This window comes from Humulus lupulus, chromosome 9, assembly GCF_963169125.1.
Source record: "Humulus lupulus chromosome 9, drHumLupu1.1, whole genome shotgun sequence".
NCBI lineage: Eukaryota > Viridiplantae > Streptophyta > Magnoliopsida > Rosales > Cannabaceae > Humulus > Humulus lupulus.
The window spans coordinates 128,894,802-128,921,831 of record NC_084801.1 but is presented as its reverse complement, the minus strand read 5'-3'; the positions used below and the strand labels follow the sequence as shown (position 1 = coordinate 128,921,831).

Here is a 27,030-nt window from a genome sequence, read left to right as displayed (position 1 = left end):
GGACACTCCTCGTCACAAATCATGACACCCTTAAGGTGTGGTGCAACCATTGCCCTTGCTGCACCCAAAAATTCTATCCCAAGAATCATCTCGAAATCATCCAACGAAACCACCATGAGGTTGCACTTAGATTCCCAAGCCCCAACCTTCAATGTCACTGTAGCGGATCCTTGAATCGGTTTCGCCTCTGAATTCACTGCTTTCAATCTAGTCGAACTTTGAACAACATCCAGGCCAAGTCTTTCTGCTTCTCTCGAGGCAACAAAATTATTAGTGGCCCCAGAGTCCACCATAGCTTTCACTTCTGATCCATTAACGAACGCCTTCACATACATCAAGCCTTTGAACTGACTTGTTTTCCCCGTAGTGATTGCATTCAGAAGTTGCATCGGGTTCATCCTAGAAGGAGCTTCTTGATCACCGCCACTCTGAGCTTCCTGTGTGATTATGGCATTCAGCTTCTCCCTATTAGGACACTCCCTTGCCATATGAGGACCGTTGCAGATAAAACACCCAACACCTCTCTTGTTGGTTGCCTGGGAAGATCCGGTCTGGTTGTTCCCTCCAGAACCTTCCTTCTTCTTGCCATTGTATTTCTATCCACCCTTGAACGAAGATGGTTTACTGTTGTTCTTCTTCCCTCCAGTCGGCTTCTTTGAAGCATCTACTTGTGAATTCGGATTAGTACTGTACTTGTAATCAACAAGTTTCTCGGCAGCCACAATTGCCGCTGGTAGATCAACTACCGCCTGTCTCCTCAATTCAGCCTGCGCCCAAGGCTGTAATCCTGACAGGAAATTGAACATCTTGCCCTCCTCGGACATGTTCTTTATGTCTAGTAACAAAGAACTGAACTCTTTCACATAGTCTCGAACCGAACCTGTGTGTCTCAACTTTTTCAGCGACTCCCGAGCAACCCATGCCGTGTTGCATGGAAGGAATTGGTCCGTTAATTCCTTCTTCAGCACATCCCACGTTTCGATCTTAGGCCTACCAGCCCGTGCATCCTCCTCCATGTGGGTTCGCCATCATAACTTGGCATCCCCCTGAAGATACATGCTAGTAATCGTCACCTTTTCCGAATCTGGGATCCTTGCAACCTTGAAGTACTGTTCGACATCCCAAAGGAAGTTCTCTAACTCCTTTAAGTTCCGACTGCCATTGAAAGCTTTCGGTTCAGGCACCTTGATCATGGAGGACTGAGACGAAGAAGACTCGGTCATCATGGTTGAATTCGCTATGGCCCTCTTCAATAATGCCACATCCGCATCAAGAGCAATGAATCGCCCTTTCACCGAATTTGACAGGTCCATAACACTAGTCATCACTTCTTTCATCTTCTCGCCAAATTCCTTTTCCAAGTCGGTCATGGCCCTTCCACAAACAGCCACTTGGTCCGATGCATCCTTCAACACATCACGAACCAACTTATCAAGCGCTTCAAGTTGTTAAGAATGTTGTTCACAGAGAACGAACAAACTCACGGGTTCTTCATAAGTAGGAGCCCCCAGCATCTCTTCGAGTCTCTCGACCCGAGTCGACAATTCAGCATTCGTCACCATGACTATTGCTTCCCAATATGAGCAGCCTACGCTCTGATACCAGTTGTCACAGGGTTAATTTCTCACTCACAAATTTTCCCCGCGATGGCCTAGATTCCCCAATCTAGTCAGCCAACCCAACACTCAGTCTCACACACTCACTCACGTTCGAGGTTTGCTCAACGTTCACTCAACAACACACTCTCGTTATCAAGTAAATAAACACAATGCACACAATATACAGGAACCCTTCCCAACCTTGTTATTAAACACAATATCAAGGATACAATATGTTTCAGCGCTGGACATCACATGCTGATGACTCAAGCGCACACAGCCTATTTATAACCCAACACAAGGGTACGGTTGACATCCCCAACCGCCTAGGCATTAACACATCAGCATCCCATGCTGATTCTAAGTAACACGCCTGTGTCACATGGCCACGCCTTCAGCCCGAAGCATTGCATCTGTTCCCAATAGATGTGGTCGAACCAATGCGTCCGCTCACCAACAGATGTGACCGAACCGTTGCATCTGCTCCCCAGCAGATGTAACCAACCAATGCGCCTGTTCCCCAACAGATCTGGCCGAAAGCATTACACCTGTTCCCAACAGATGTGACCAACTGATGCACCTGTTCCCCAACAGATGCGCATCACCCAGCTGCTGCCCCCAGCTGACATGCAACCTGGAGTGACGCCGAGGTCCGCCCGGCGGACCTTAGTGGGTCTCACAGTAACCATGGCTTCGATCTCAGACGGTGCCAATTGATACACTACAGTAGTGTATCTCACGAAACCATAAAAATAGCTAGGAAATAAAAGGAATTTTTTTTATTGAAATACTAGAAAGATAAAGTAACACTTTCAGGATATTCAAGAGACCGGGTTTCTCTCTAGCCTAGGGCTCAAATACAACATTTTCAGCGTGCCCTAACCCTTCCCAACTCATCCTATTTAATCCCTTAAACTTTCCAAATAAAGCTGAAATCTAAACAGAAACATAACAATTAAAATAGGTAACTAAAATCACCAACTTTCCCTAAATGTCACATTCTCAAATCTGTCATTAATCACCATATCTCCCTAACATAGATGTATGGGCTGGCGGTGTATCAAATTAATTGTAGAAATAATTATGATAGCTGTCTAAATTTGTCTAAATTTGTGTATTTATTACTTAGGAGAGTTGGCTAAATCTATAACCTAGATAGCTAGGATAGTTGTCTAATTCTAGTACCTGACCCTAAGATAGCTGTAAATAGCTTTTATGATTTGTACAGTTAGATGTTAACTTTGTATATTCTATTTATAGGCTATTCTATGTGTAGAATTATCATTGTAAATACCTAGAGTAATGTGTACAACTAAGTATAGGTTGTATTTTTGTCTAGCTCTTTGTATTCAGCCTATATATAGGTCTTTCTACTCATCAATAAAATCGTATCAATAAAATCAGATTAGAAGTATTATTCACAAAATCCTACATGGTATCTGAGCATTTGTAGTCCAAAATTGGAAAATCTTTCCAATTTTTTTTCTGCCCTTCAAAAAAAATTACAATTTAGGTTTTTGGGGCTCAATCTTAGAAATCTGTTTTCGAGTTGTCTTCTAATCTCACCTCCTTCCCAGAAAGCTTGCCCCAACCCCGATCTACAAAACCCCAAAGTTTGGGGTCCAGAATAGTGGCGCGTGAGTCACACGCGCCGCCTCAACCTCTGGTGGCTTCTCCCACGCGCCGCGCACATGTAGGCGCATGACAGCATCTCCGGTCACCTTTCTCCGACATTTTCCTCCTCGACACTACCTGCTTCGGTTGTTACTATTTGTCTGGGGTTCTCCCACGATTTCATCAAAAAGTTGCATCTTTGGCTAAGTTTTTCCTCTTCTAAGTGTGCATAAATTTTTTTTTATTCTGTCTCTCTGCATAATCTCATAAAAAAAATAAAATAATTCAGTTTAAAACTCAATGGCTGCTCTAGCCAACTCCTCTTTCTCATAAATACCATCCTCAAATATTCAATTTCCAAATTCATTGACTACTCAATCTCAGTCACTAAATCATGGGAGTTCTCTATCAACCATTTGTCACAATGTCATCCCCTTCTCAAAAGACCAAAGTCAACAACTTCTCAAACCACATTCGAATTCTCTTCGACAGTTTATGCATTAGCCAGACCCACCCTCAACTGAGGCAAATGTCAGTATAATGTGTCATCAAGGTTCTACATCTCACACATTTACTGCACCCTCCAACAAAGGTACTCGGATAGTTGATTCAGGGGCTTCCGACCACATGACGGGTGATTTTCAAGTCTTCACCACCTTCAAACCATGTGCTCATTCCCACATAGTTAGAATTGCCAATGGATCTCTCTCAAAAGTGATAGGGATTGCCTCTGTAACATTATCAAATGACCTCCTTTCCTCTGTTCTATGTCCCTAAACTAAATTACAATCTTCTTTCAATAAGTAAACTTACTCGAGATCTGAACTGTGCAACTAAATTCTATCCACATCTATCTTTGTGAATTTCAGGTTGAGGGCTCAGAAAAGGTGATTGGCAGTGCTGAATGATGGACTCTATATTCTCAAGGATTCTCCTAAAAGTGAACAAGTTCACAAATCAAGTTGTGGTAACCATTCCAATTTAGATTCTATTTTAAATTCTGTGTTAGTTTCTATTGAAAATCTTGTCGTGTTATGGCATTTTCGACTTAGACATCCAAATTTTAGTTATCTTGGAAAACTATTTCCTCAGTTATTTGTCAACAAAAGATCGAAATTCTTTCATTGTGAAGTCTGCCAACTTGCTAAATATACTCGACACTCTTATCCCAGTCTTCCTTACAAACCTTCACAATCTTTTTCGATAATACATAGTGATATTTGGGGACCCTCTCGAGTAACAAATATTAGTGGATCTTGATGGATTGTATCATTTATTGATGATCATACTAGGACAACATGGACATTCCTCATAAAAGAAAAATCTAAAACTGCTTCTATATTTCAAAAATTTCATTCCATGATTCAAACTCAATTTAACCGAAAGATCCAAATCTGGAAAACTGATAATGGAAAGGAATATTTTAACTCCATTCTTGGTTCATACTTGTTAGATCAAGAAATAGTTCACATTAGTTCATGTGTTGATACTCCGGAACAAAATGGAGTGGCTGAGAAGAAAAATAGACATCTTGAAGTTTCTAGATCTATCATATTTTCAAATCATGTTCCTAAACAGTTTTGGGGAGAAGCCTTATTCACAACCACCTATCCCATCAATCGTATGCCTAGTCGTGTCCTACAATTCAAAGCCCCAAGAAATTTGTTACTTGCAACATTCCCTCTTATCTCAGCCTTCTCCTCAGATCTTCCATTCAAAGTCTTCAGATGTACAACTTTTGTCCATGTTTATGATCACAAAAGAACAAAACTTGATCCAAAGTCTCACAAGGGTCTCCTCATCGGGTATTCCATCACTCAAAAAGGGTACAAACGTTACTCCCCAATTACAAAAAGGGTCTATAACACTATGGATGCCACATTTTTTGAACATCAATCATTCTTTCCCAAATCTGGCATTCAGGGGGAGCATTCACTGGAATATCAGTTTTGGGAAACTCTTCAGGATCATTAGACTGCATTTCCTCAATCCAATGTTGTGACACACGAACATCAAAGTGCTCAGTCTTTGCCTTCTTTGCCTATCCAAACAGATCAATCAATTGATCCTTCCTTGCCTTCTTTTCCTATCCAACCAAATATCAGTCCAGAAAACACATCCAATCCGTCCTTCTCTATGGTCAATCCGATCTCACCTTCTTCCTCAGAAAATCCAAACACTCTTTCCAACTTACCACCACCTCAAACTCAAGCACAATTTGATATAGGTAACGAAGAATTTTGTGTTTATAGCAGGAGAAAAGTTGGGAATATAGAGGTCAACATGCAAGACAATAACTGTTCAAAAACTCATCAAAGCCCTCTCAACCTTGAAAATCATGAAGGTAAGGATTCTGTGACTCATGAGTTAGTTTCTCTTACTATTGATGATCTCGATCTACCTATTGCTCATCAGAAGGGTGTTAGAACTTGTACCAATCACCCCATTGAAAAGTATGTTGCTTATAGGAAACTAACACTTATGTATCGGGCTTTTGTCTCTTTTCTTGATCTTATTCAGATTCCTACAGACATTTATGAGGCCTTGAAAGATCCTAAATGGAAGATTGCAGTCGATGAAGAAATAAATGCTCTTGAGAAAACTGATAGTTGGGTTCTCATTGAGTTACCTCAAGGAAAGCAGACAGTTGGTTGTTAGTGGATCTTCACCGTCAAGTATAATTCAGATGGGAGTATCAACAGATTCAAAGCTCGATTAGTTGCTGAGGGGTTCACTCAATCATATGGAGCATGGTTTTAAAAAACAGTTGAGGCGTACGCCCTGAGGCGAGGCGTTAAAAAAACGCCTTTGAGGCGCCGCCTCATAGAGTGGTAGTGAGGCGCACGCCTCACATGGGTGAGGCGGATAGAAGCGAATGTTTCTGAGGCGAGGCGGACTAAGGCGTATGCCTCATGTTTTTGCTCATTTTGGCTGTTTTATTGCCTCACACGTGGGGCTTTTTTAAAATAGTGTTTTGGGCTTTTCTTTTAACTAAATGGGCTTAAAATTTGGGCTTATTTTATCAGATTTTAATTTAAAAAAAAACCTAACTTTCTTCTCTTTTCTTATTTCACGGCAATCCCCTCTTTTCTTTCTCTTTCTAACGCAAGAGCTTCCTTTCTCAAGCAGCAGCTCCCCTCTCTCCAACTTCACAGCAGCATCTCTCCATCATCTCAGCTCTCCCTCACATTCTTCATTTCTCTCCTTTTCATGCAAGAAGCTCTCTCCTCTCACTCATCATCTCTTTTTTTTTCACCTCTTTTTCTCAAAGTCAAGGAAGCTACCAGCCTTCAATCTTTTTCTCAAAGTTGATTGTTTTAGAGAGGAAAATAATTTCTTCAGTCTTCTCTGTTTTTTGTTTTTCAATTTCTTTAGTTTTTGTTTTAAAGTTGCTGAATTTTTAATTTTATTTTATGCTTTTAGTTGCTGAATTTAAGTTGGAAAGGATGAGTAGAAAAGATCCTGCTTGGAAGTATAGTGTTGAAATAGAAGTGCCGGATAAAGGTGGAAAAAAAGGATACAAGTATTTAAAGTGTAATTTTTGTAGTAAAGATATTAAGGGAGGGGTGAAGAGAGTGAAAGAACATCTTGCTTGCACACACAAAGATGTAAAACCATGTTCTAAAATACCTAAAGAAGTCAAGGATGAGATAAGTCCATATTTGAAAGATGTTGAAAATGCAAAATTTATTTCTCAACGAAAGTTTGATGAGGCGGTGGATTGTGGATCCTACTTTGGTGATGGACCTAGTGGTTTTGGTAGTGGCAATCCTCTGGAGGGTGTGAATTCGTGTCCTAGCGGTAGTTCTAGAGGTGTTAGAGGGCCTATGGATTCTTTATGGAGAATAAAGGAGATGATGAAAATGAAAAAAATACGGCTGCCACAAAAATGACTCCAACGAGTGCTAAAGAGCATCGAAATCAAGTTTGTTTAGATATTGGGAGATTCTTTTTTGAGAATGGGATCCCATTTAATTGTCCAAGAAGTCCATTATATTTCAATATGTTGTGTTCGATTGAGAATTATGGTCGAGATTGAAAGCTCCAACAATGCATGAAATGAGGACTTGGATACTAAAAGAAGAAGAGAAGACAACATCCGAAATTGTGAATGAGATCAAAGCAACATGGAAACGAACAGGGGTTTCATTATTATCAGATGGTTGGTCAGATATGAGAAATAGGAGTCAGATCAATTTTCTAGTTAACAATCCCTATGGGACTGTTTTTTTTTTAAACTATTGATGCATCAGATTGTGTAAAGATGCACAAAAATTGTTTGAATTGCTTGATGATGTTGTTGAAAAAATTAGAGAAAATATTGTCATTCAGGTGATCACAGACAATGCAAGTGCATACAAGGCAGTTGGAAGATTATTAATGGAGAAGAGAAAAAGTTTGTATTGGACTCCGTGTGCTGCTCATTGTATTGATTTGATGCTTGAGAAAATTGGAGAATTGCCACAACATAAAAATGCTTTGCTTAAAGCAAAGAGAGTTAGCAATTTCATCCACAACCATCAATGGGTGTTGAGTTTAACAAGAAAATTTCCAAAGAAAGATCTTTGACCAGCTGTGACACGATTCGCTACTGCCTTTCTAACTTTAGAAAGTATGCATCAATTGAAGCAACCACTACAAATGATGTTTGTTTCAAAAGAATGTTCAAGTTGTGCATGGGCAAAGAAACCTGAAGGGAAACTGTGAAGAAAATCATAATGAATGATAATACATTTTGGCCTAGTGTGGTTTATTCCATAAAAACCACAAAGTCCCTTGTGAATGTTTTAAGAATAGTTGATGGTGTGAGGACACCAGCAATGAGATTTATTTATGGTGCTATGGATGAGGCAAAAGAAAATATAGCAAAGAACTTAGATAGAGGTGTGTCTTCATATAAGGAGATTTGGGATATCATTGATCAAAAGTGGGAGTTACAATTGCATCGCGACTTGCATGCGACTGCATATTACTTGAATCCTCGATTCAGATGGAGTCCCAATGTTTCCGAGCATCCAGAGATTAAAACTGGTTTGTATAAGTGCATGGATAGACTCATCAAGGACCAAGAAACATATGTGAAGGTCGATGCCCAACTTGATAAGTATAAATACAAGCGAAGATTATTTGGTTTCAGATCATCCTTAACATCATACTTAACACGTCCACCTGGTGAATACTTAAACTTTTATCTCATTTTTTGTTTTATTATAGTTTATATTAATATTATAAAATAAATTATTCATGACTTTGCTTCTTTTTTCATGTCTTTAATTTGTATAGTTGAATGGTGGGACAACTTTGGAGATGAAGTTCCAGAACTCAAGTGATTTGCAACAAGAGTTCTAGGTCTTACTTGTTCAGCATCGACATGTGAGCGTAATTGGAGTATGTTCAATCAAGTGCACACAAAGAGAAGAAATCGTCTGAGCACAAAAAAGATGAATAGTTTGGTGTACATTATGTACAACAAAATGTTGAAGCACAAATTTTTTAAGAAACAATCACGAAGAGAGGAAGATGATCCTTTGATTGTTGAAAATGTGTCTTTTGATGATGAATGGGTAGCCAATCCAAATGATGAAGAGGATGGTGATAGTAGAGCAATTGAAGTTGGTGGGGAAATTGAGATTGAGGATGAGGGCGGAAGTTTAGCACCGAGGAAGAGGAAAAGAAATCAAGCACCAATTGAAGTGAATTTGGGTGAGGAAGATGAATTTGAAGGAGGAGAAAATGACAGTGAAGATGGAGATGATGGTCGAGCTATACAATTTCATGAGAGTGATGATGAAGAAAGTGATGAGTTCTTGGAGATTTAATACATTTTATCTATGATTTTAAGACTTATAATTAGTACTTTTATGACTTTGATATGGACTTATGTGGTGTTTGTTATGAATTCTATGAATTTTATGAAATTTCATGAATTTTAGGATATTTTATTATATTTTAAAAATTTTATTTGTTCTTATAGTTGAGGCGTACGCCTCGTTGCGCCTCAAGGCTTATGCCTCGCGGTAATAAGAGAAAACGCCTTGCCTCGCGATTTCTCCTTTCAAAACCTTGATATGGAGTTGTCTATCAGGAGACCTTTGCTCCCGTCGTCAAACTTAATACAGTAAGAGTCTTATTATTATCACTTGTTGCAAATTATGATTGGCCTTTATATCAGTTGGATGTATAAAATGCTTTTTTGAATGGGGATCTCGAAGAAGTCTATGGAAATTCCACCAGGGATGAAGAAACACTCCAGTGGTCGAGTAGTGTGCAAATTTCGTAAATCTCTTTATGGCTTGAAACAGTCACCTCGGGCATGGTTTGACAAATTTGCCAAGTTAGTTGTCAAATATGGATACACATAAAGTCAGGCTGATCATATTCTATTTTTCAAGTTCTCTTCAACAGGGAAGCTAACAATTCTCATTGTCTATGTGGATGACATAATCTTATCTGGAGATGATTTAGGAGAAATTTCAAATCTCAAGACTTCTTGCCTCAGAATTTGAAATCAAAGTTCTAGTAACCCTCAAATACTTTCTTAGTATGGAAGTAGCCCAATCGAAAGGAGGAATTGTTATATCTCAACGAAAGTATATCCTAGATCATCCAAAGGAAATTGGAATGATTGGGAGCAAGCCGGTTGGCACTCCCATGGATCCAAACTTGAAAACTAATCGAAGAGAGGATTCAACTCCAGTAGAGAGGGGGAGCTATCAAGGATTAGTAAGAAAACTAATCTATCTCTCATATTAGACCTGGTATCGCCTTCCCTGTTAGCATTGTTAGTCAACATATGCACAGTCTTTGTGAGGAGCACCTGGAAGCAGTGTATCGTATTCTAAGGTATCTGAAAATGACATCAGGTCTTGGTTTGCACTTCAGAAAATACAACAACTGAGACTTGGAAGTTTACACAGACTCTAGTTGGGTTGGAGAGCTGACTGACAGACGATCAACCAGTGGTTATTGCACCTATGTATGGGGGTAATTTAGTTACGTGGTGCAGCATAAAGCAGTCTGTCGTCGCAAGGAGTATTGCAGAGTCAGAATACCGTGCTTTGACCTTAGGTATTTGTGAAGGGATGTGGATTAAAAGGCTTATGGATGAATTGAGGTTTGACTCTCCCGAGTCCTTTAAAATGTACAGTGATAGTCAAGCTGCAATTAGCATTGCTAAAAATCTGGTTCACCACGACAGAACTAAACATGTTGAAATAGACAAACACTTCATTTCTGAGAAGGTGAATTCAAAGATCATTGAGCTCAACTACATTCCTACAAGGAAACAGATTGCTGACATCCTAACAAAGGCCCTACCAAAAACAAGTTTTGAAGAATTTAATTCCAAGTTGGGTTTGTATAACATATACAACTCAGCTTGAGAGGGAGTGTAGAAATATCATTGTAAATACCTAGAGTAATGTGTACAACTAAGTTTAGGTTGTATTTTTGTCTAGCTTTTTGTATTCTGCCTATATATAGGCCTTCTACTCATCAATAAAATCAGATTAGAAGTATTATTCACAAAATCCTACACTTCGTAATACGAAATCATATCAATAAAACTATAGAAAACATTCTATTTTTAGCATTTATTTAGTATAGTTGTATAATTGTAGTAGATACTATAATTAGATTATTCTAATTAGGCTAATTGATTTACTCTAGAATATTTGTAATTATTTTTTGTATATTTGGTATTAACTACCAAATTTGTTAGAGTGCCTATTTAAAGGCCTTATTCCTCATGAATAAAATAAGAAAAAGTCTCTTTTTCCACATAGTATCAGAGCAATCCCTAAGACATTCGAAAATCTTTTTCAATCTCAGCCTTCTTTTCTTACTCATGGCCGCCTCTCAAGAAAAAACCTCGGAATCCATCATCTCAGAAAATAATTCAGCTGGTTCATCCATCCTAAAAAACCCTCTGGTGCACCAGCTGAGTCTTTTCCCTTCACTCAAGCTCAGATAAATCAACTCCATCAGTTGCTTAATGCTTCCTCAACACCACCAACACCTGATCCTTCTACCTATGAAAAACAAGGTATTTCCGCTGCCTTTACTAAGAACTCTGCTTGAATTGTGGACTCAGGTGCCTCAGATCATATGACTGGTCAGTCACATCAGTTTACTTCCTACACGCCATATTCAGGTCACCAAAAAATTAAAATAGCTGATGGTACTCTCTCTTCAGTAGCTGGTAAAGGGTCTATCTATTTATCTCCTTCAATTACCCTTACAAACTCTCTTGCAATCTACTCTCTGTTAGTAAACTCACAAAAGATCAGAATTGTGTTGTGTCTTTCTCCCCTAATTGTTGTACATTTCAGGATACGTCCTTGAGGAAGACGATTGGGAGTGCGAAGGCATGTAGTGGGCTGTATTACATCGATCAGTTTCCTATCTATTCTGCTCAAGTGAATAACACTCTTGTTGCTAGTTGTCTTGCTTCTAGTGATAATGATATTATGCGGTCGCATTATCGGCTAGGTCACCCTAGTTTTCCCTATTTGAAATACTTGTTTCCTATGTTATTTAAAAATAAACACTTGAGCTTATTTAAATGTGAAATTTGTCAGTTTGCTAAACATACTCGTGCTGTTTTTCGTTCTATTCCATACAAAGCATCTCATCCTTTTTCTATTATTCATAGTGATTTATGAGGACCATCTAAGATAATAAATACTACCAATACCAGCTGGTTTATCACATTTATTGATGATCACACACGAACTAGTTGGGTATATCTTCTAAAAAATAAATCTGATGCTGCCATGACATTTAAAAATTTTCATTCCATGATTAAAAATCAATTCAATGCAAATCTAAAAGTCTTTCATATAGATAATGGAACTGAATACTTCAACTCTATCTTAAATGATTATTTTTTATCTCATGGTATTCTTCATACAAGTTCTTGTACCGGCACACCCCAACAAAATGGGATTGCCGAATGAAAAAATAGACATCTATTGGAAATTGCTAGAGCACCCATGTTTACTGCTTCTATGCCAAAATCTTTTGGGGAGAAGCCATTCTCACCGCTGTTTACCTCATAAATCGTATGCCTTCTCGAGTGTTAAAATATAATACTCCTCTCTCTATCCTTCTTAAAACTCATCCTCATACACATTTTATTTCTAATCTTCCCTTGAAGACATTTGGTTGTGTCTCTTATGTGCATGTTTTAGGTCCAAATCACTCAAAATTTGACCCACGTGCTCTTAAATGTGTTTTTTTGGGCTACTCTTCTACCAAAAAAGAGTATAAATTCTATCACCCCTCCACTCGTCGTATGTATGTTTCATACGATGTCACCTTCAATGAAGAGCAATTTTTTATCCCACCACTTCACTTCAGGGAGTGACAGTGAGTGAAGTTTCTGGTTGGGATACTTGTCTGCCTAAGGCTATTCCTGATTTTGTTATTCATCCCTCGTTTGATCAATTCTCTCAGCAGCCACTATCTCAGCCTGTAACAAAAGAGGTGATGGTATACCATCGAAGAAATAGAAACCATCAAGTAATATAGTCAACTACCAAGCCTCCACCTCATGAGTCCGACTCTCGGACTACTCCTAATGTAAGTAACCCTTCTCTTAATTCTATACTACCTAATGAAATTCCTAACAGCATGGAGGAACATGAAGCTGAGTTACCTATTGCCAAAAAAAAGGGAGTTCGTAGTTGCACTGTATATCCTATGTCCAAATATGTATGTTATAGTAAGCTCACTCCTCAATACAAAGCCTTTCTTACAAAAGTTGAGCAAGAGGTTGTTCCAAGAGATATACCCGAAGCTTTATCGAGAGAAGAGTGGAAGAAAGCAGTCTATGAGGAGATTGGGGCACTTGAGAACAACACTACATGGACAATAGTTACAAAGCCTGAGGATAAACATGTGGTAGGATGCAAATGGGTGTTTACTACGAAGCATAGAGCTGATGGAACCATAGATTGGTATAAAGCGAGACTAGGTGCGAAAGGGTTCACACAAACATATGGAGTGGACTACAAAGAGACCTTTGCACCTGTTGCTAAGCTAAATACTGTAAGATTTCTGCTATCAATTGCTGCAAATCTCGATTGGCCACTTCAACAACTGGACATAAAGAACGCCTTCCTTAATGGACACTTGGAAGAAGTCTACATGAAGATTCCTCCAGGGTTCGAAGAGAGATGGAAAAGGGAAGGTGTGTCACCTGAAAAAATCCTTGTATGGCTTGAAACAATCCCCACGGGCACGGTTTGAAAGATTTAATCAGGTGGTAAAAAAGTAAGGGTACAAATAGGCGCAGTCAGATCATACCTTGTTCTTTAAGCATTCACAAGAGGGTAAGATAACTTTTCTTATTGTCTATGTCGATGACATGATACTAACAGGAAATGATTTTAGAGAACAAATGGAACTCAAAAGACTGCTAGCCCAAGAGTTTGACGTAAAGGACCTTGGATCAATGAAGTATTTTCTGGGTATGGAAGTTGCAAGAACAAAGAAAGGAATTGATGTATCTCAGAGGAAATATGTGCTTGATCTACTCAAAGAAACTGGAATGAGTGGCTGCAAACCTGTAGCAACACCAGTCGAACCAAAGAGCAAATGCAAGGATTTAATTAAAGAAGATACAGTTGACAAGGGAATGTATCAACGATTAGTGGAAAAGCTGATCTACTTATCCCACACAAGGCCTGATATTGCATTTGCCGTGAGCCTAGTTAGTCAATACATGCATAATCCATTAGAGGAACACATGAAGGCAATATATAGGATGCTACGGTACCTAAAAGGAACACCAGGAAATTGATTACTGTTCCAAAAGAATGAAGAAAGAGGGGTTAGAGCTTTTACAGATGCAGATTGGGCAGGTTCAGTAGAAGATAGAAGATCAACAACTGGATATTGTACTAAAGTATGGGGGAATTTAGTCACATGGAGTAAAAAACAACCAGTGGTAGCTCGCAGTAGTGCAGAGGCAGAATTCAGGGCCCTTGCTCAGGGAGTTTGCGAACTGTTATGGATCAAACGAATATTCGAAGAATTAAAGTTGTAACAAATTGAGCCTTTAAAGCTGTACTGTGACAGTAAGTCAGCAATCAGCATAGCACATAATCCAGTTCATCACAACAGGACCAAACATGTTGAAGTGGATAGACACTTTATCAAAGAATAAAGGATCGATGGAAAAGAGCTATGCGTTGTGTACATTCCTAGCAAACTGTAGCAAGCTGATATGTTAACCAAAGGCTTGTCAAAAGAAGTTTTTAATGAGTTAGTTTGCAAGCTGGGCATGTGGAATCTTTATGCACCAACTTGAGGGAGGGTGTAGAAAACATTCTATTTTTAGCATTTATTTAGTATAGCTGTATAATTGTAGTAGATGCTATAATTAGATTATTCTGATTAGGCTAATTAATTTACTCTAGAATATTTGTAATTATTTTTTGTATATTTGGTATTAACTACCAGATTTGTTAGAGCTGTACAGTGCCTAGTGCCTATTTAAATGCCTTATTCCTCATGAATAAAATAAGAAAAAGTCTCTTGTTCCACAAAAACTTAGTCTTTCCACCTGCTTTTTTGAGACCTTTTATCATTATTTGTCTTCAACTTTCTGCCCATTTTGAGACCTTATTTTCCATAACTTGTCTCCAAGTCTCGTCCATTTTGAGGCTTTCTTTTCACTATCTGACACGTGAAATATCTTCTCCAGCTTCCACCGATTCATCCTATGCCAAATGAGAATCTGAAAACTCTCTTATCATTGTCTAGCTCATCAACTCCATGGAGGCAGAAATAGGCCGAACCTATTTATTTCTCTCTACTGCTAAGGAGGTTTGAGATGCTGTCAAAGAAACCATTTCTGATCTTGAGATCTCAGCTCAAGTGTTTGAACTCAAATCAAAACTCAGGGACCAATGATAGCAAGACCTTTATGCAACTCAATACTATAGTGCTTTGTACAATCTTTGGCAGGAAATTGACTTGTTATATGTTCTTGAGTGCAAGTGTTCCGATGATGCCTCCTACAAGAAAATGCTTGATCGGGAGAGGTTGTTTGATTTCCTTCTTGGCCTGAACCGGGAACTAGATGAAGTCTGCGGTCATTCCCTCGGTAAAACTTCTCTTCCCTCTATTCGTGAAGCTTTTGTAGAGGTACGCCGCGAGGAAAGTAGAAAACGGGTGATGATGGGACCCCTTCCATACTCCGAAGTTGCTTACCCCCACTCTGCCCTTGCTGCTCGACGGCCAACAACTGGAGGCGACTTTTGTGCATCACGGCGTGGCTGTCCTTGGTGTGATCATTGCAGCAAACCCGGTCACACTCAGGCCACTTGCTGGAAGCTCCATGGTAAACTTGCTGACTGGAAGCCTCGGAATGCTGCTGGCAACAATTTTGAAGGGCAAGCTTTGACTGCTGCACAACTCGAGTCATTCCCTTTCACCACTGGACAAATTGCTCAACTCTATCGACTTCTCCAATCTACTCACTCCAAATACTTCCTCCACTGCAGGTACTTCTGCCGCATTCACTGCTCAAACAACCCCATGGATTATTGACTCTAGAGCTTCTGACCATATAACTGGTTAATCTCATCAGTTTACCACTTATAGCCCTTGTCCAGGTACTATTAAGATAAAAATTGTCGATGGTTCGGTATCCAGTGGCTGGTAAAGGCTTCGTTTATTTGTCTCCTTCTCTTACACTTAAAAATATCCTCCATGTGCCAAATCTATCTTGTAATCTCATTTCGATTAGCAAGCTCACTCTTGAGCAAGGCTACATTGCAAAATTCTCACCCTTATGTTGTGACTTTCAAGAAATGTCCTCGGGGAAGACGATTGGGAGTGCGAAGGAATGTAGTGGGCTGTACTACTTTGATGTTGATCAAGCCCCAGCTCAAGTTACTACAAGTTCGTTTTTTGGTTGCAATGTTACTAGTGATAGTGAAATTATGAGGTGGCACTATCGATTAGGTCATCTTAGTTTTCCCTATCTAAACCATTAGTTTCCTAGAATGTTTTATAATAAAAACTTGAGCATGTTTAAATGTGAGGTGTGTCAATTTGCAAAACATGCTCGTACAGTTTTTCGTTCCCGACCATATAAAGCTTCCAATCTTTTTTCACTCATTCACAGTGACATGTGGGGGCCATCTCGGGTAACAAACTTCTCTAATACACGCTAGTTCATAACTTTCATTGATGGCCATACATGTTTAAGTTGGGTTTTCCTTCTCAAAGATAAATCTGATGCCGCACTTTAAAAATTTTCATTCTATGATAAAAAATCAATTCAATGCTAATCTCCAAGTTTTGCACACCGATAATGGCACTGAATATTTTAATTCTCTTCTAGGGGATTATCTTCTCTCTCATGGCATTGTTCATCAAAGCTCATGTGGCGGCACTCCCCAACAAAATGGGATTGTCGAACGCAAAAATAGGCATTTATTAGAGGTAGCTAGGGCCTTGATGTTTACCACTTCCGTTCCTAAGCAATTTTGGCGGAGATTGTTTTAATAGCAATTTATCTCATCAATAGGATGCCATTCTGAGTCTTACTCCATCAAACTCCGCTCTCCTTACTTCTTAAAGCTTATCCTCACACTCATTTGGTGTTGGATATTCCACTTAAAATGTTTGGTTGCACCTCTTATGTTCATGTTTTAGGACCCCATCACGCAAAATTAGAACCACGTTCACACAAATGTGTTTTCCTTGGTTATTCTTCTACTAAGAAATGTTACAAATGCTACAATCTTGTTACTAGGTGTATGCATGTCTTTTTAGATGTCACATTCAATGAAAAAAAACCTTTCTATCCTAACACTTCGCCTCAGGGAGTGTAAGTGATGCTTGTTTTTGGGATACTTGTCTACCAATGGTGGGATCTGAGCTTGGTCAATTTGTTGAACCCAATCCTATCATACACCTTGATAACATTGATCTTGACAAAACTCAAGCGCTAGAAAACATGGAACAAATATAGAAAAAGAGTTACTAGTTTATACTAGGCGACAGGGAAAACATCAAGTGATGCAACCAACTACAGACCATGCATCCCATGAGTCAGAATCAACGACAAATCCCAATGTAAGTAATTCTTTAAGCCCTGTCTTGGCTGATTCTAATCCTAATTTTGAGCAACCTAGTGTGATTGAAGTAGATTTACCCATTTCTAAAAGGAAAGGAACTAGGAGTTCTACTTTGCACCCAATATCCAAGTATATGTGCTATAAGCAGACTCGCACCCAAGTTCAAAGCCTTTGTTGCCAAAATTGAGGAAGTTATCATTCCAAGGAACATAGATGAAGCCTTCTTGAATTCTGAGTGGAAGAGAGCAGTGTACGAGGAAAAAGGGGCACTAGAAAAAAATGCAACTTGGGAAATAGTTTCTCATCCAAAGGACAAACATATGGTAGGATGCAAGTGGGTATTCATAGCGAAATACAAAGCTGATGACACTATAGACAGGTACAAGTCAAGATTGGTTGCAAGAGGATTCACTCAAATATATGGGGTGGATTACACTGAAACATTTGCACCAGTTGCAAAGCTCAATGCTGTGAGAATCTTATTATCAGCAGCTGCTAATCTTGATTGGCCTTTGCAGCCACTAAATATTTAGAACTCATTCCTTAATGGAAATCTGGAAGAGGAGGTATACATGAAGATTCCTTCTGGTTTTGAAGAAAAATATGGAAAAGGAATAGTTTGTTACTTAAGGAAATCTCTCTATGACCTAAATCAATCTCCAAGGGCACGGTTTGAGAGGTTCAATCAAGTAATTAAGAAGCATCGATATAAACAAGGTCAGTCAGATCACACTTTATTTTTCAAACATTCAAAAGATGGAAAGATTGCACTTATTGTCTTCTAACCGGAGATGACCTTAATGAGTTAGAAACACTTAAAACGTTGCTAGCCCAAGAATTTGAAGTGAAGGACCTCAGTCAAATGAGATATTTTTTGGGAGTGCAGATTGCAAGGACCAAATAGGGAATTTCAATCTTTCAGTGCAAATATGTTATTGATCTACTCAAAGAGACAGGTATGCTCGGGTGTAAACCAGTAGCAACTCCTGTAGAACCAAAAGGAAAATACAAGCAAGTGATAACTGAGAAACCAGTGGACAAAGGAATGTATCAACGATTGGTGAGAAAATTGATCTATTTATCTCACACGAGACCAGACATTGCCTTCGCAGTTAGCTTGGTCAGTCAATATATGAATAATCCTTCAGAAGAACACTTGGGGGCAGTGTACAGGATACTGCAATATCTAAAGAAAACACCAGGAAAAGGGTTACTATTAAAAAGGAATGAAAAAAGAAGTGTGGAAGTTTTCACAGATGCAAATTGGGCAGGATCGATTGAGGACAGAAGATCTACCTCAGGATATGGCACCAAGGTATGGGGAAACCTTGTTACTTGGAGAAGTAAAAGCAACATGTGGTCGCCAGGAGCAGTGCAGAAGCTGAACTTAGAGCTCTTGCTCAAGGATTATGTGAATTAATCTGGATCAAATGTATCTTGGAAGAGCTAAAACTCCAAAGAATCAATCCTTTGAAACTATACAGCGACAATAAATAAGCAATAAATATAGCACACAATCCAGTTCATCACAATAGAACAAAACACGTGGAGGTGGATCGTCATTTCATTAAAGAAAAAATTGAAGATAGAATTATGTGTTGTGCATGTGCCGAGCAAACAACAAGCCGCTGATTTACTAACTAAAGGCTTATCGAAGGAAAGCTTCGAGGAACAAGTGTGCAAGCTAGGCATGTGAGACATGTATGCTCCAACTTGAGGGAGGATGTAGAAATAATTATGATAGCTGTCCAAATCTGTGTATTTATTACTTAAGATAGCTGGCTAAATCTATAACCTAGATAGCTAGGATAGTTGTCTAATTCTAGGACCTTACCCTAGATACCTTAAAATAGCTTTTATGATTTGTACAGTTAGAAGCTAACTTTGTATATTCTATTTAAAGGCTATTCTCTTTGTAATACGAAATCATATCAATAAAACTCAGTCTTTCCACATTAATGTCTCAATATTTTGCTCATGATATGTATTTAAGATATTTTTTGCATTGAGACTTCCTTGGCAACCTAACCTTTTTCTTTTTTGCATTGTGGACTTTCGTTGCAGGTTGCGCCCGCAGCTTCAGCTTTTGGCTCATCGTGGACAGATTGGCAGCGCATATTTGCTTATACAAAGTGAGTTTCTTGTTGTCTTTAGTGCTATGGGACCTGCTCGGTTATCTTATTGGCATTTGGGTTAGATCCCACTTACTAAGAAAAAGAGACAGAGGTCATCTCTCAATAACATTGAGAGCCCTCACTAGGAAAACCGTGGTTACAAAAAACAAATAAAAAAAAAATGAAACCAATCAATCATAAGAAAACTCCCAGCGACTCACTCTACAAAAACTATTACAGCCACAAACTACTCCACTCCCTACAAAGATCCAAGAAAGAAAGTCCCTCAAAACCTTTTGATCTAAACACCCACATGGCCACCCAGAACTTGATCTTATCCCAAAGACTTTCTACTGTGGAAGAAACGTCTTCGAAAATCCTACTATTTCTCTCCAGCCAAATTGCCCAAAAAGTCTCCAATACAGTACTATGAAAACCCACTTACTATGAAAACCCATTTTCAGCCTTGGATAAGTTTCTTGCTCACTGGCGATTGTCTTTGCATTTAAAGAATTATCTGCTACTGCTGACATTACATTTAATCCATCAATTTGCAGACCAGTTGGGCCTATAGATTATATGATTTGTCTACCAGCACATGGAGCTGTAATAGGAGCATGGTTTGGGGCTTGGCCAATGCCACTTGACTGGGAAAGGCCTTGGCAGGTACGGTTGCTATAAAAAGGAGAATAAAATGTAGTCTTTTTCTAACATTGGAGTATTCATATACGTGTGTGGAAATACCGAAGAGGGTAGTTCAAAGGGTGATTTACCCTCACCCAATTTATGAGAGTGATTGCTATAGCTTTCCACTTCTCAAGTATTGTAGGATTAGGCATAGAGCTCCGATTTTGAACTTGGACCCCTTAAGTGAATTTGCTGAAATTCCGGGTATAAATAATATTGTAGGACAGTGTACACACTGATTCACACACATTGACAGTTTTCTATTCATAGTTTGTTTAGTTTATGTGATTTATTGAGGTCTGAATGCTATGTTAATCTGTAGGAATGGCCTATATGTGTGAGTTATGGAGCTATAGCTGGGTACCTTATTGGAACGGCGGCATCGTTCTCATTTGTACTTGCACGTGGCACATTGCGTCATACAAAAAGAGACTAACTAGTGAGATGTTCTTTTAGAAAAAAAGAAAAAAGAGAGAGAGGAGACAGCACAGTGGGGAGGACTAGAAGTGATCTTTTGTCTAACACCAACACCATAGAGAAAACTTAGTTGGATGTAGTTAACATAATTTTTTTGTTGCCTTTTGTGCTGGCTTTCTTTCCTCCTGGTGTACATATCATAACTTTTCAAATGTGGAATTTCCCACTTACTGGTTTTCTTTTCTCCTGCTCTATATAGTATAACTCTTTGAATGCGAAGTTTCCCACTTACAGAAAATTCATGAGTTTAGTTTCCTCTCTCAAGCTAGCTAGTGGCTAGAATAGTTAGATTCCTTTGAGTACAGAACTATACTTTCTATATAGTAAGAAGTATAATATCAATTTATAATATATTTTTCAAAAAAATTATATGTTGGGAAGTGTAGTTTAGTTTTTCTTATCTTATTTCATAACCAGACTAGTGGAAAATGACTATGAAGAATCTATCAATACTAGGCCATTTGATTGTAGAAGGCTTACTTAGTATCTAATGGCTATTTGCTTCACTAGTTCTATAATTTGGGGACAAAATAATTATAACAATTACTATGTAGATGCTTAAGAGGGACTCAGACTTCAGACTTTATGGGAACAAACTACATGTCTAACTGTTTGAGCTAGTTCTTTAGGTGGTCGACTTTTCACGTATTCGACAATTGCATTCTGGCATTGCGATGCAAAAGTCTCAAAATTTCCTTCAATAGCATTCTAGCACCACGACCTTGGTTTCGTGGTGTTGTAATGCTGATTCTCAGGTCTAGCTCTCCAATTGCTATAAAATAACTGAAAATTGCCAAAAATTACCAATTAAACCCTCAAAACACAGTGACCCAAAAACTCAACAATAAATAGGACTTGAGGCGATAATATTAAACAAACAACACATAAAAATATGCAGAATTAAACATTTATCATGCATCAACGGGTTGTCCTTCAAATATCATCATCACAGACACTTTTTTTTTTCTTGAACTATTAAGTATGTTACACCATTCATTGCAACTGCAAAATATATAGAAAAGAATAAACATTTCAGAAGTTTATTAGCTTCTGGTTTCTTGTACATGCACACCATTTTTTTTTTCGTCCAACTTTTTACACTCTAGTTAACAAAAGCACTTCTGAATAGTCATGAATAAGTGCAATATGTAGCAAAGTCGGTTTTGGCCTCAATAGTAGCTGCTCTTTTTTCTTTTTTTTTTTTTAGATCCTAGAAGCCAACTAGCATGTATAGACATATACACCAATAGATATGGGCACATGAAAAAGTTGTGGTAATTAAGATGCCATGACCTGTTCCTTAAATTCTCAAAAGCATAATAGTCACATACACTTGTATAGATATGTTTGTATAGTTATTTATTACCTTCAAATCAAGAAGATCTACCAGATAATTTGACTTTCAAGGTCCAATTATATTTGCTGCATGATACAAGGAATATAAGGACAGTGACCAAACGTTGGGACCCTCAAGGCACTAGACTAGTTTTAACTTTTAATTCCTATCATTCCTTTTGGGAAATTTAAGTTTTTATGGTTAATAAGGTGTACTAAATAAAAAAAATGTGAGGCCTTCTAATCATTTAAAAAAAATGCCAAATTTTTTACACTACTAAAATACCTCTCCCATAAATTTTCCCATCCATTTCCTCTTCTCTCTTACCTCTCTCCCTTAACTCATTCCTCTCAACTCTCTCTCTAGAAAAAAATTCATGGGTAATGTAAAATATAAGACAACTCAATGTAATGGCAAATATTCTTTACTTAGGATGCTAAAATGCTGCATTTCGAACTGATCTGGGCATGATTTTTGGGTTTTTTTTGCGATTTTTTTTTTTCCAAATTTGAAACTTTAAAATCTGTAGAAAATTGACTTGGTTTGATGGTGCTCGATGCCAGCTCGCTGGGCCTTCAAAATCAAGATTTTCTTGAAAAAATTGATGTTGCTCAGTGGTGGTTCTATGATGTTTGATGCGAATCTTGCAAGATACGTAATTTTTCACTCGGTTGTCTGTTTGTAGTAATTTTTTTTATTTTGGGTATTTTTTCAAGATCTACGCATTTGAGATGTGTATATACACAGTTGGGAAATGTGAATCTTGAAAAAAATGCAAAATGCAAAACATACTTCATGTTCAAGATATGTTTTTGTATGTTTTCAAACTCTAAACTTTCAAAATGTGTATGTGAACATCTAAAACGTGTAGATCTAAAAAAACCCAAAATAATAAAAAAAATCACCTCAAACGGATACTCGAGTGAAAAATTATGTCTCTTACAATAATAGCATCGAATCACTATCGAACAACGTCGATTTTTTCATGAAATCTTGATTTTGAAAGCCCCATCGAGCTAGTACCGAGCACCATCGAGCAACAATCGAGCAAAGTCAATTTTCTACAAATTTCAAAGTTTCAGATCTGATGCTAAACTCGATGGTGTTCGATGCCAACTCGACGGACCTTCAAAATCAAGATTTTTATGAAAAAATCGACGTTGCTCGATGGTGGTTCGATGCAATTCTTGTAAGAGACATAATTTTTCACTCCAGTGTCCTTTTGTGGTGATTTTTTTTATTTGGGTATTTTTTTGAGATCTACATGTTTTAGATGTTCACATACACATTTTCAAAGTTTAGAACTTGAAAACATATCTTAAACATGAGGTATGCTTTGCATTTTGCAATTTTTTCAAGATTTACATTTCCCAAATGGGTATATACACATCTCAAACATGTAGATCTTAAAAAAATATAAAAAAAAAACCTCAAATGAAAAATTACGTATCTTGCAAGAATCGCATCGAACCACCATCGAGCAACATCGGTCTTTTCATGAAAATCTTGATTTTGAAGGCCCTATCGAGCTGTCATCGAGCACCATCGAACTACGTCGATTTTTTGCAGATTTCAAAGTTTTAGATCTGAAAAAAATCGCAAAAAAAACCTAAAAGTCGTGCCTGGATCTGGCCGAAATACATAATTTTAGTGTCCTAAGTGATGAATATTTGTCATTACATTGAGTTCTTTTATATTTTACCTTACCCTTAGAATATTTTTCTTGAGAGAAATGGGTTGAGGGAGAGAGAGAAGAGGAAGTGGATTGGAAAAATTATGGGAGAAATATTTTGAATATTATCCAAAGAATTGATATTTTTTTGGAATGATTTAAATGCCTAGCATTGTTAAAACTCAAATTTCCTTTTTTTTTTTATCATTGTACAATGTGAAGTTCAGCTTCTTCTTTTGTATTTCCACAGTCAATATTTACTATTAAGGTATATTTTGACTACTGTCACCATCGAAATAATACACTTTCATTGGTCTGCTCATTTCGTTATTATGGCACGTTATATAATGTAGGTATTGCTGTATAGTGTGTTTATATATTAAATTTTTTTGAAGCATTGAACCTGTCATCATCAGAGAAAAACATCTAGTGTTTGTCCATTTTATTCTTGCACGCAAAAAAGTCTTAACATGGGTAGCAGTGGTAGTATTCCAAGTGGTTGCTTTTCAAGTCATTCAATTAATTGACAAGAGTTAGTATTTTGTCTTGAAAACGAAAAATAGAATAAAAAACATGAGAACAAAGTATACATTATTGAATAAAAATAGAGTAATTGTTTATGATAGACATTCTCTTTAATGTCACTTTGCAAAATTATCTTTTTGTGATAATTCTTTGTGATTTGACATTCCAAATAGGGTGTGGAGTATTTTCCACTGAGTGTTGAGTATGTTAGATAGGGTGTCGAGTATGTCTAGAAGATCATTTTGCAAAGAGAAATAAAAAAAACTACTATGCAAAGTGATTATAAAAAGAAAAAAACTATTTTGCCAAGCACCTCATAAGAATACAGGTGTTCGATTTTTCTTTTCTTTTTAACAAGTTACTTTAAACAATAGCATTTTTTTATAATATTTTTTTCTAAAATGATCTTTTAAATACACTTGATATCTATCTAAAACACTAGACACCTTGTCTAGAAGACCATTTTAGAATGCAATTTTGCTAAATGGCGTTAAAAAAAGAAAGTCTAGTTCAGTAATTACTAATAATTAGTATGACTAGTCTCGATCCAGTGTACTTGGAGGAGATCGAGGAAGAGCAGCCTTGACAAAATTACTTTATATAAAAGGTCACCTATACATAATTTTTATGTACCTAACCCAACTTTCACTAAGAATTATCAAGAACCCCTTTTGAGCTCTCTCACTCTCTTCTCCTATCTCTATAAATATACCCAATTCCAACATAACTTCAATATTCAAATTTACATACCTTTAGATTATATGGCTCGTTTCTTCTTCCTGTTTGTTGTTCTCTTTGTTTTAATGAGCTACATTCCCTCAAATGAAGGGAGAAAGGTTATGAGGACTACTGAGAAGAGAAGTACTGCCCTTGTTTTGGAGGACAGTTCAACTCAAATACTGCTTCCTAAAGAGTACAGTACTACTTCAGTTGATCGGCTGATTGAAAAAAATCATGCTGTAGTATTGGCAACAAATGTAAAGCACTTGATAAATACTAATGATCATGTTGATCGTCATGAAACTGATCATAGGTTTTTGCAATCTGTCCCAAGTCCAGGAGTTGGAAACTAGCCAAAACCTGTCTTCAGATTTGATTTATTGGGGAATATATATATATATATATTTCTTGTGAAGCTCTTATAGTAAGTTTGATTAATTTACGTTAATTACTTGTTGAATAGTGTGTTTGACTATTTCTTGTTGTTCTGAATAAACAAACTAGTGAGAATATGTGTAATATATTGCTCAAGCATTAATGAAAAACTTTATTAGTTGCATATATATATATATTTATTTGTTAATGATGTACCACTTTCTAGCTCATTAATTGAAGTTTTTTAATGTCATATATAATTTGTTGAGTTTATCTTTTCATCTCATTTATTATTTTTAGAGAAAATGGCATAGATGGTAATTGGTGTCCTGTTAAAGTATAAAAGGCCAGGGTATACCATTTGATACTCTGTTATCAGTATCCCATATAATATGTATAACGAGAAATTATAATAAATGGCTAAAATAATGATATCAAGAAGTTAATGTCGTTATTTTAATTTTTTTTTTTAAAATGACCATTTTACATTATTGATTACTTAAATTGTTTTTTTAAATTTTTTTTATTTATTTATTTAGGAGTGTATGGCTTTAATATAGTGGTATATGTGTATTAATTTTGTTTAATTATTTTTTATTTTAAAGCAATGTTGATTTTTTAAGTTTTTTATGGGTTGTTATATTGTTTTCCAACTAGTGTATGTTTTTTGTGGTATGATATATTTTTTTTTTATGATATTTAGTTTTAATTTATTATACATAATGATAGTATATAATTTTGTATCATGGTATATACATTTAAATGGTAGTATATAATTTTGTTAGCGTAGTATATACATTTTTTAGTAATAATTTTATAAGTTTTGTTGGTATATTATTTTTCAACTCATCATTTGTATTTTGTAGTATGATATATCATTCAACAACTCATAAAATGAAAAAAAAAATCAAAATAACTTTAAAATAAAAATTAATTAAATAAAATTAATACACATATACCATAATATTAAAATATTTAGAATAAAATAGTAATTTGCTAAAGGACATATTTGGTAATATGTAATACTGAAAATGTGGTTGGACTATTTTACTATAAAATTAAAAACATTGACATTTAATTACTTTCACATACTATTTATGATTATTTTGTACCAAACCCTATGTATAATTATATGGGAAAATTTGCGGATAAAGTACCTAAACTTTGTATTTACTTGCAGATAAATATCAAAACTTTTTCAGTGGTAAAAGTACCAAAACGTTACTTTTACTGTCATTCCGTAGGTACCAACTGTTAAATCTTACTTTTATCCAGAAAATTTGTGGTTAAAATACATAAACTTTATTCTTTTTACAGTAATCAATTTTTTGCCATTTTGAAATCCTAAAGTAATATTAAAATTAATAATAATTAAATTTAGCTATTAGATATAGAAAGTTGAGAAGGTTTAAGCTTCTGGGTGTTTCAGTACAATATGTCTCTTTTTTATAAAAAAAATGTGTAGATAATCAAATTTTTTAGTTTTAACCGTTTGTTTTATTGATTTTAACGAAATATTCTAAAAATTTAACATAATATACCTTTAAAACTAAATTAAAAATAGATATTTATAAATTATATTAATATAAATTTAAATATTATAAAATATTATTATAATAATATTCAATATAAGACTACATATATAATAATTATATTAATATGTTATAAAATATAATTATTATAATAATATATAATAAAAAATTAGATATTTAATAATTATATTAATATAAATTTAAATATTATAAAATATCATTATAACAATAATATATAATACATAATCATAGTTTTTATTAAAAAATTATCATTTATATATAAA

The 27,030-nt window shown here is 36.5% G+C and overlaps 1 protein-coding gene across 4 annotated transcripts in view; it reads left to right on the top strand.

Moving 5' to 3' along the window:
- The window catches only part of LOC133802443 (PIGF/3-ketodihydrosphingosine reductase fusion protein), a 44,189-nt gene extending 18,783 nt beyond the window's left edge, over positions 1-25,406 (top strand). For 3 of the 4 annotated variants that reach the window (XM_062240750.1, XM_062240748.1, XM_062240749.1), the window contains 3 exons: positions 19,373-19,440; positions 19,980-20,088; positions 20,432-20,770. In XM_062240750.1, coding sequence (XP_062096734.1) covers positions 19,373-19,440; positions 19,980-20,088; positions 20,432-20,545 — 291 coding nt within the window. In that variant the 3' untranslated portion in view covers positions 20,546-20,770. Of the gene's footprint in view, positions 1-19,372; positions 19,441-19,979; positions 20,089-20,431; positions 20,771-24,947 lie in introns of those variants that run through there. The other variant, XM_062240751.1, reaches the window with a different exon arrangement.
- Positions 25,407-27,030: the final 1,624 nt, after the last annotated feature.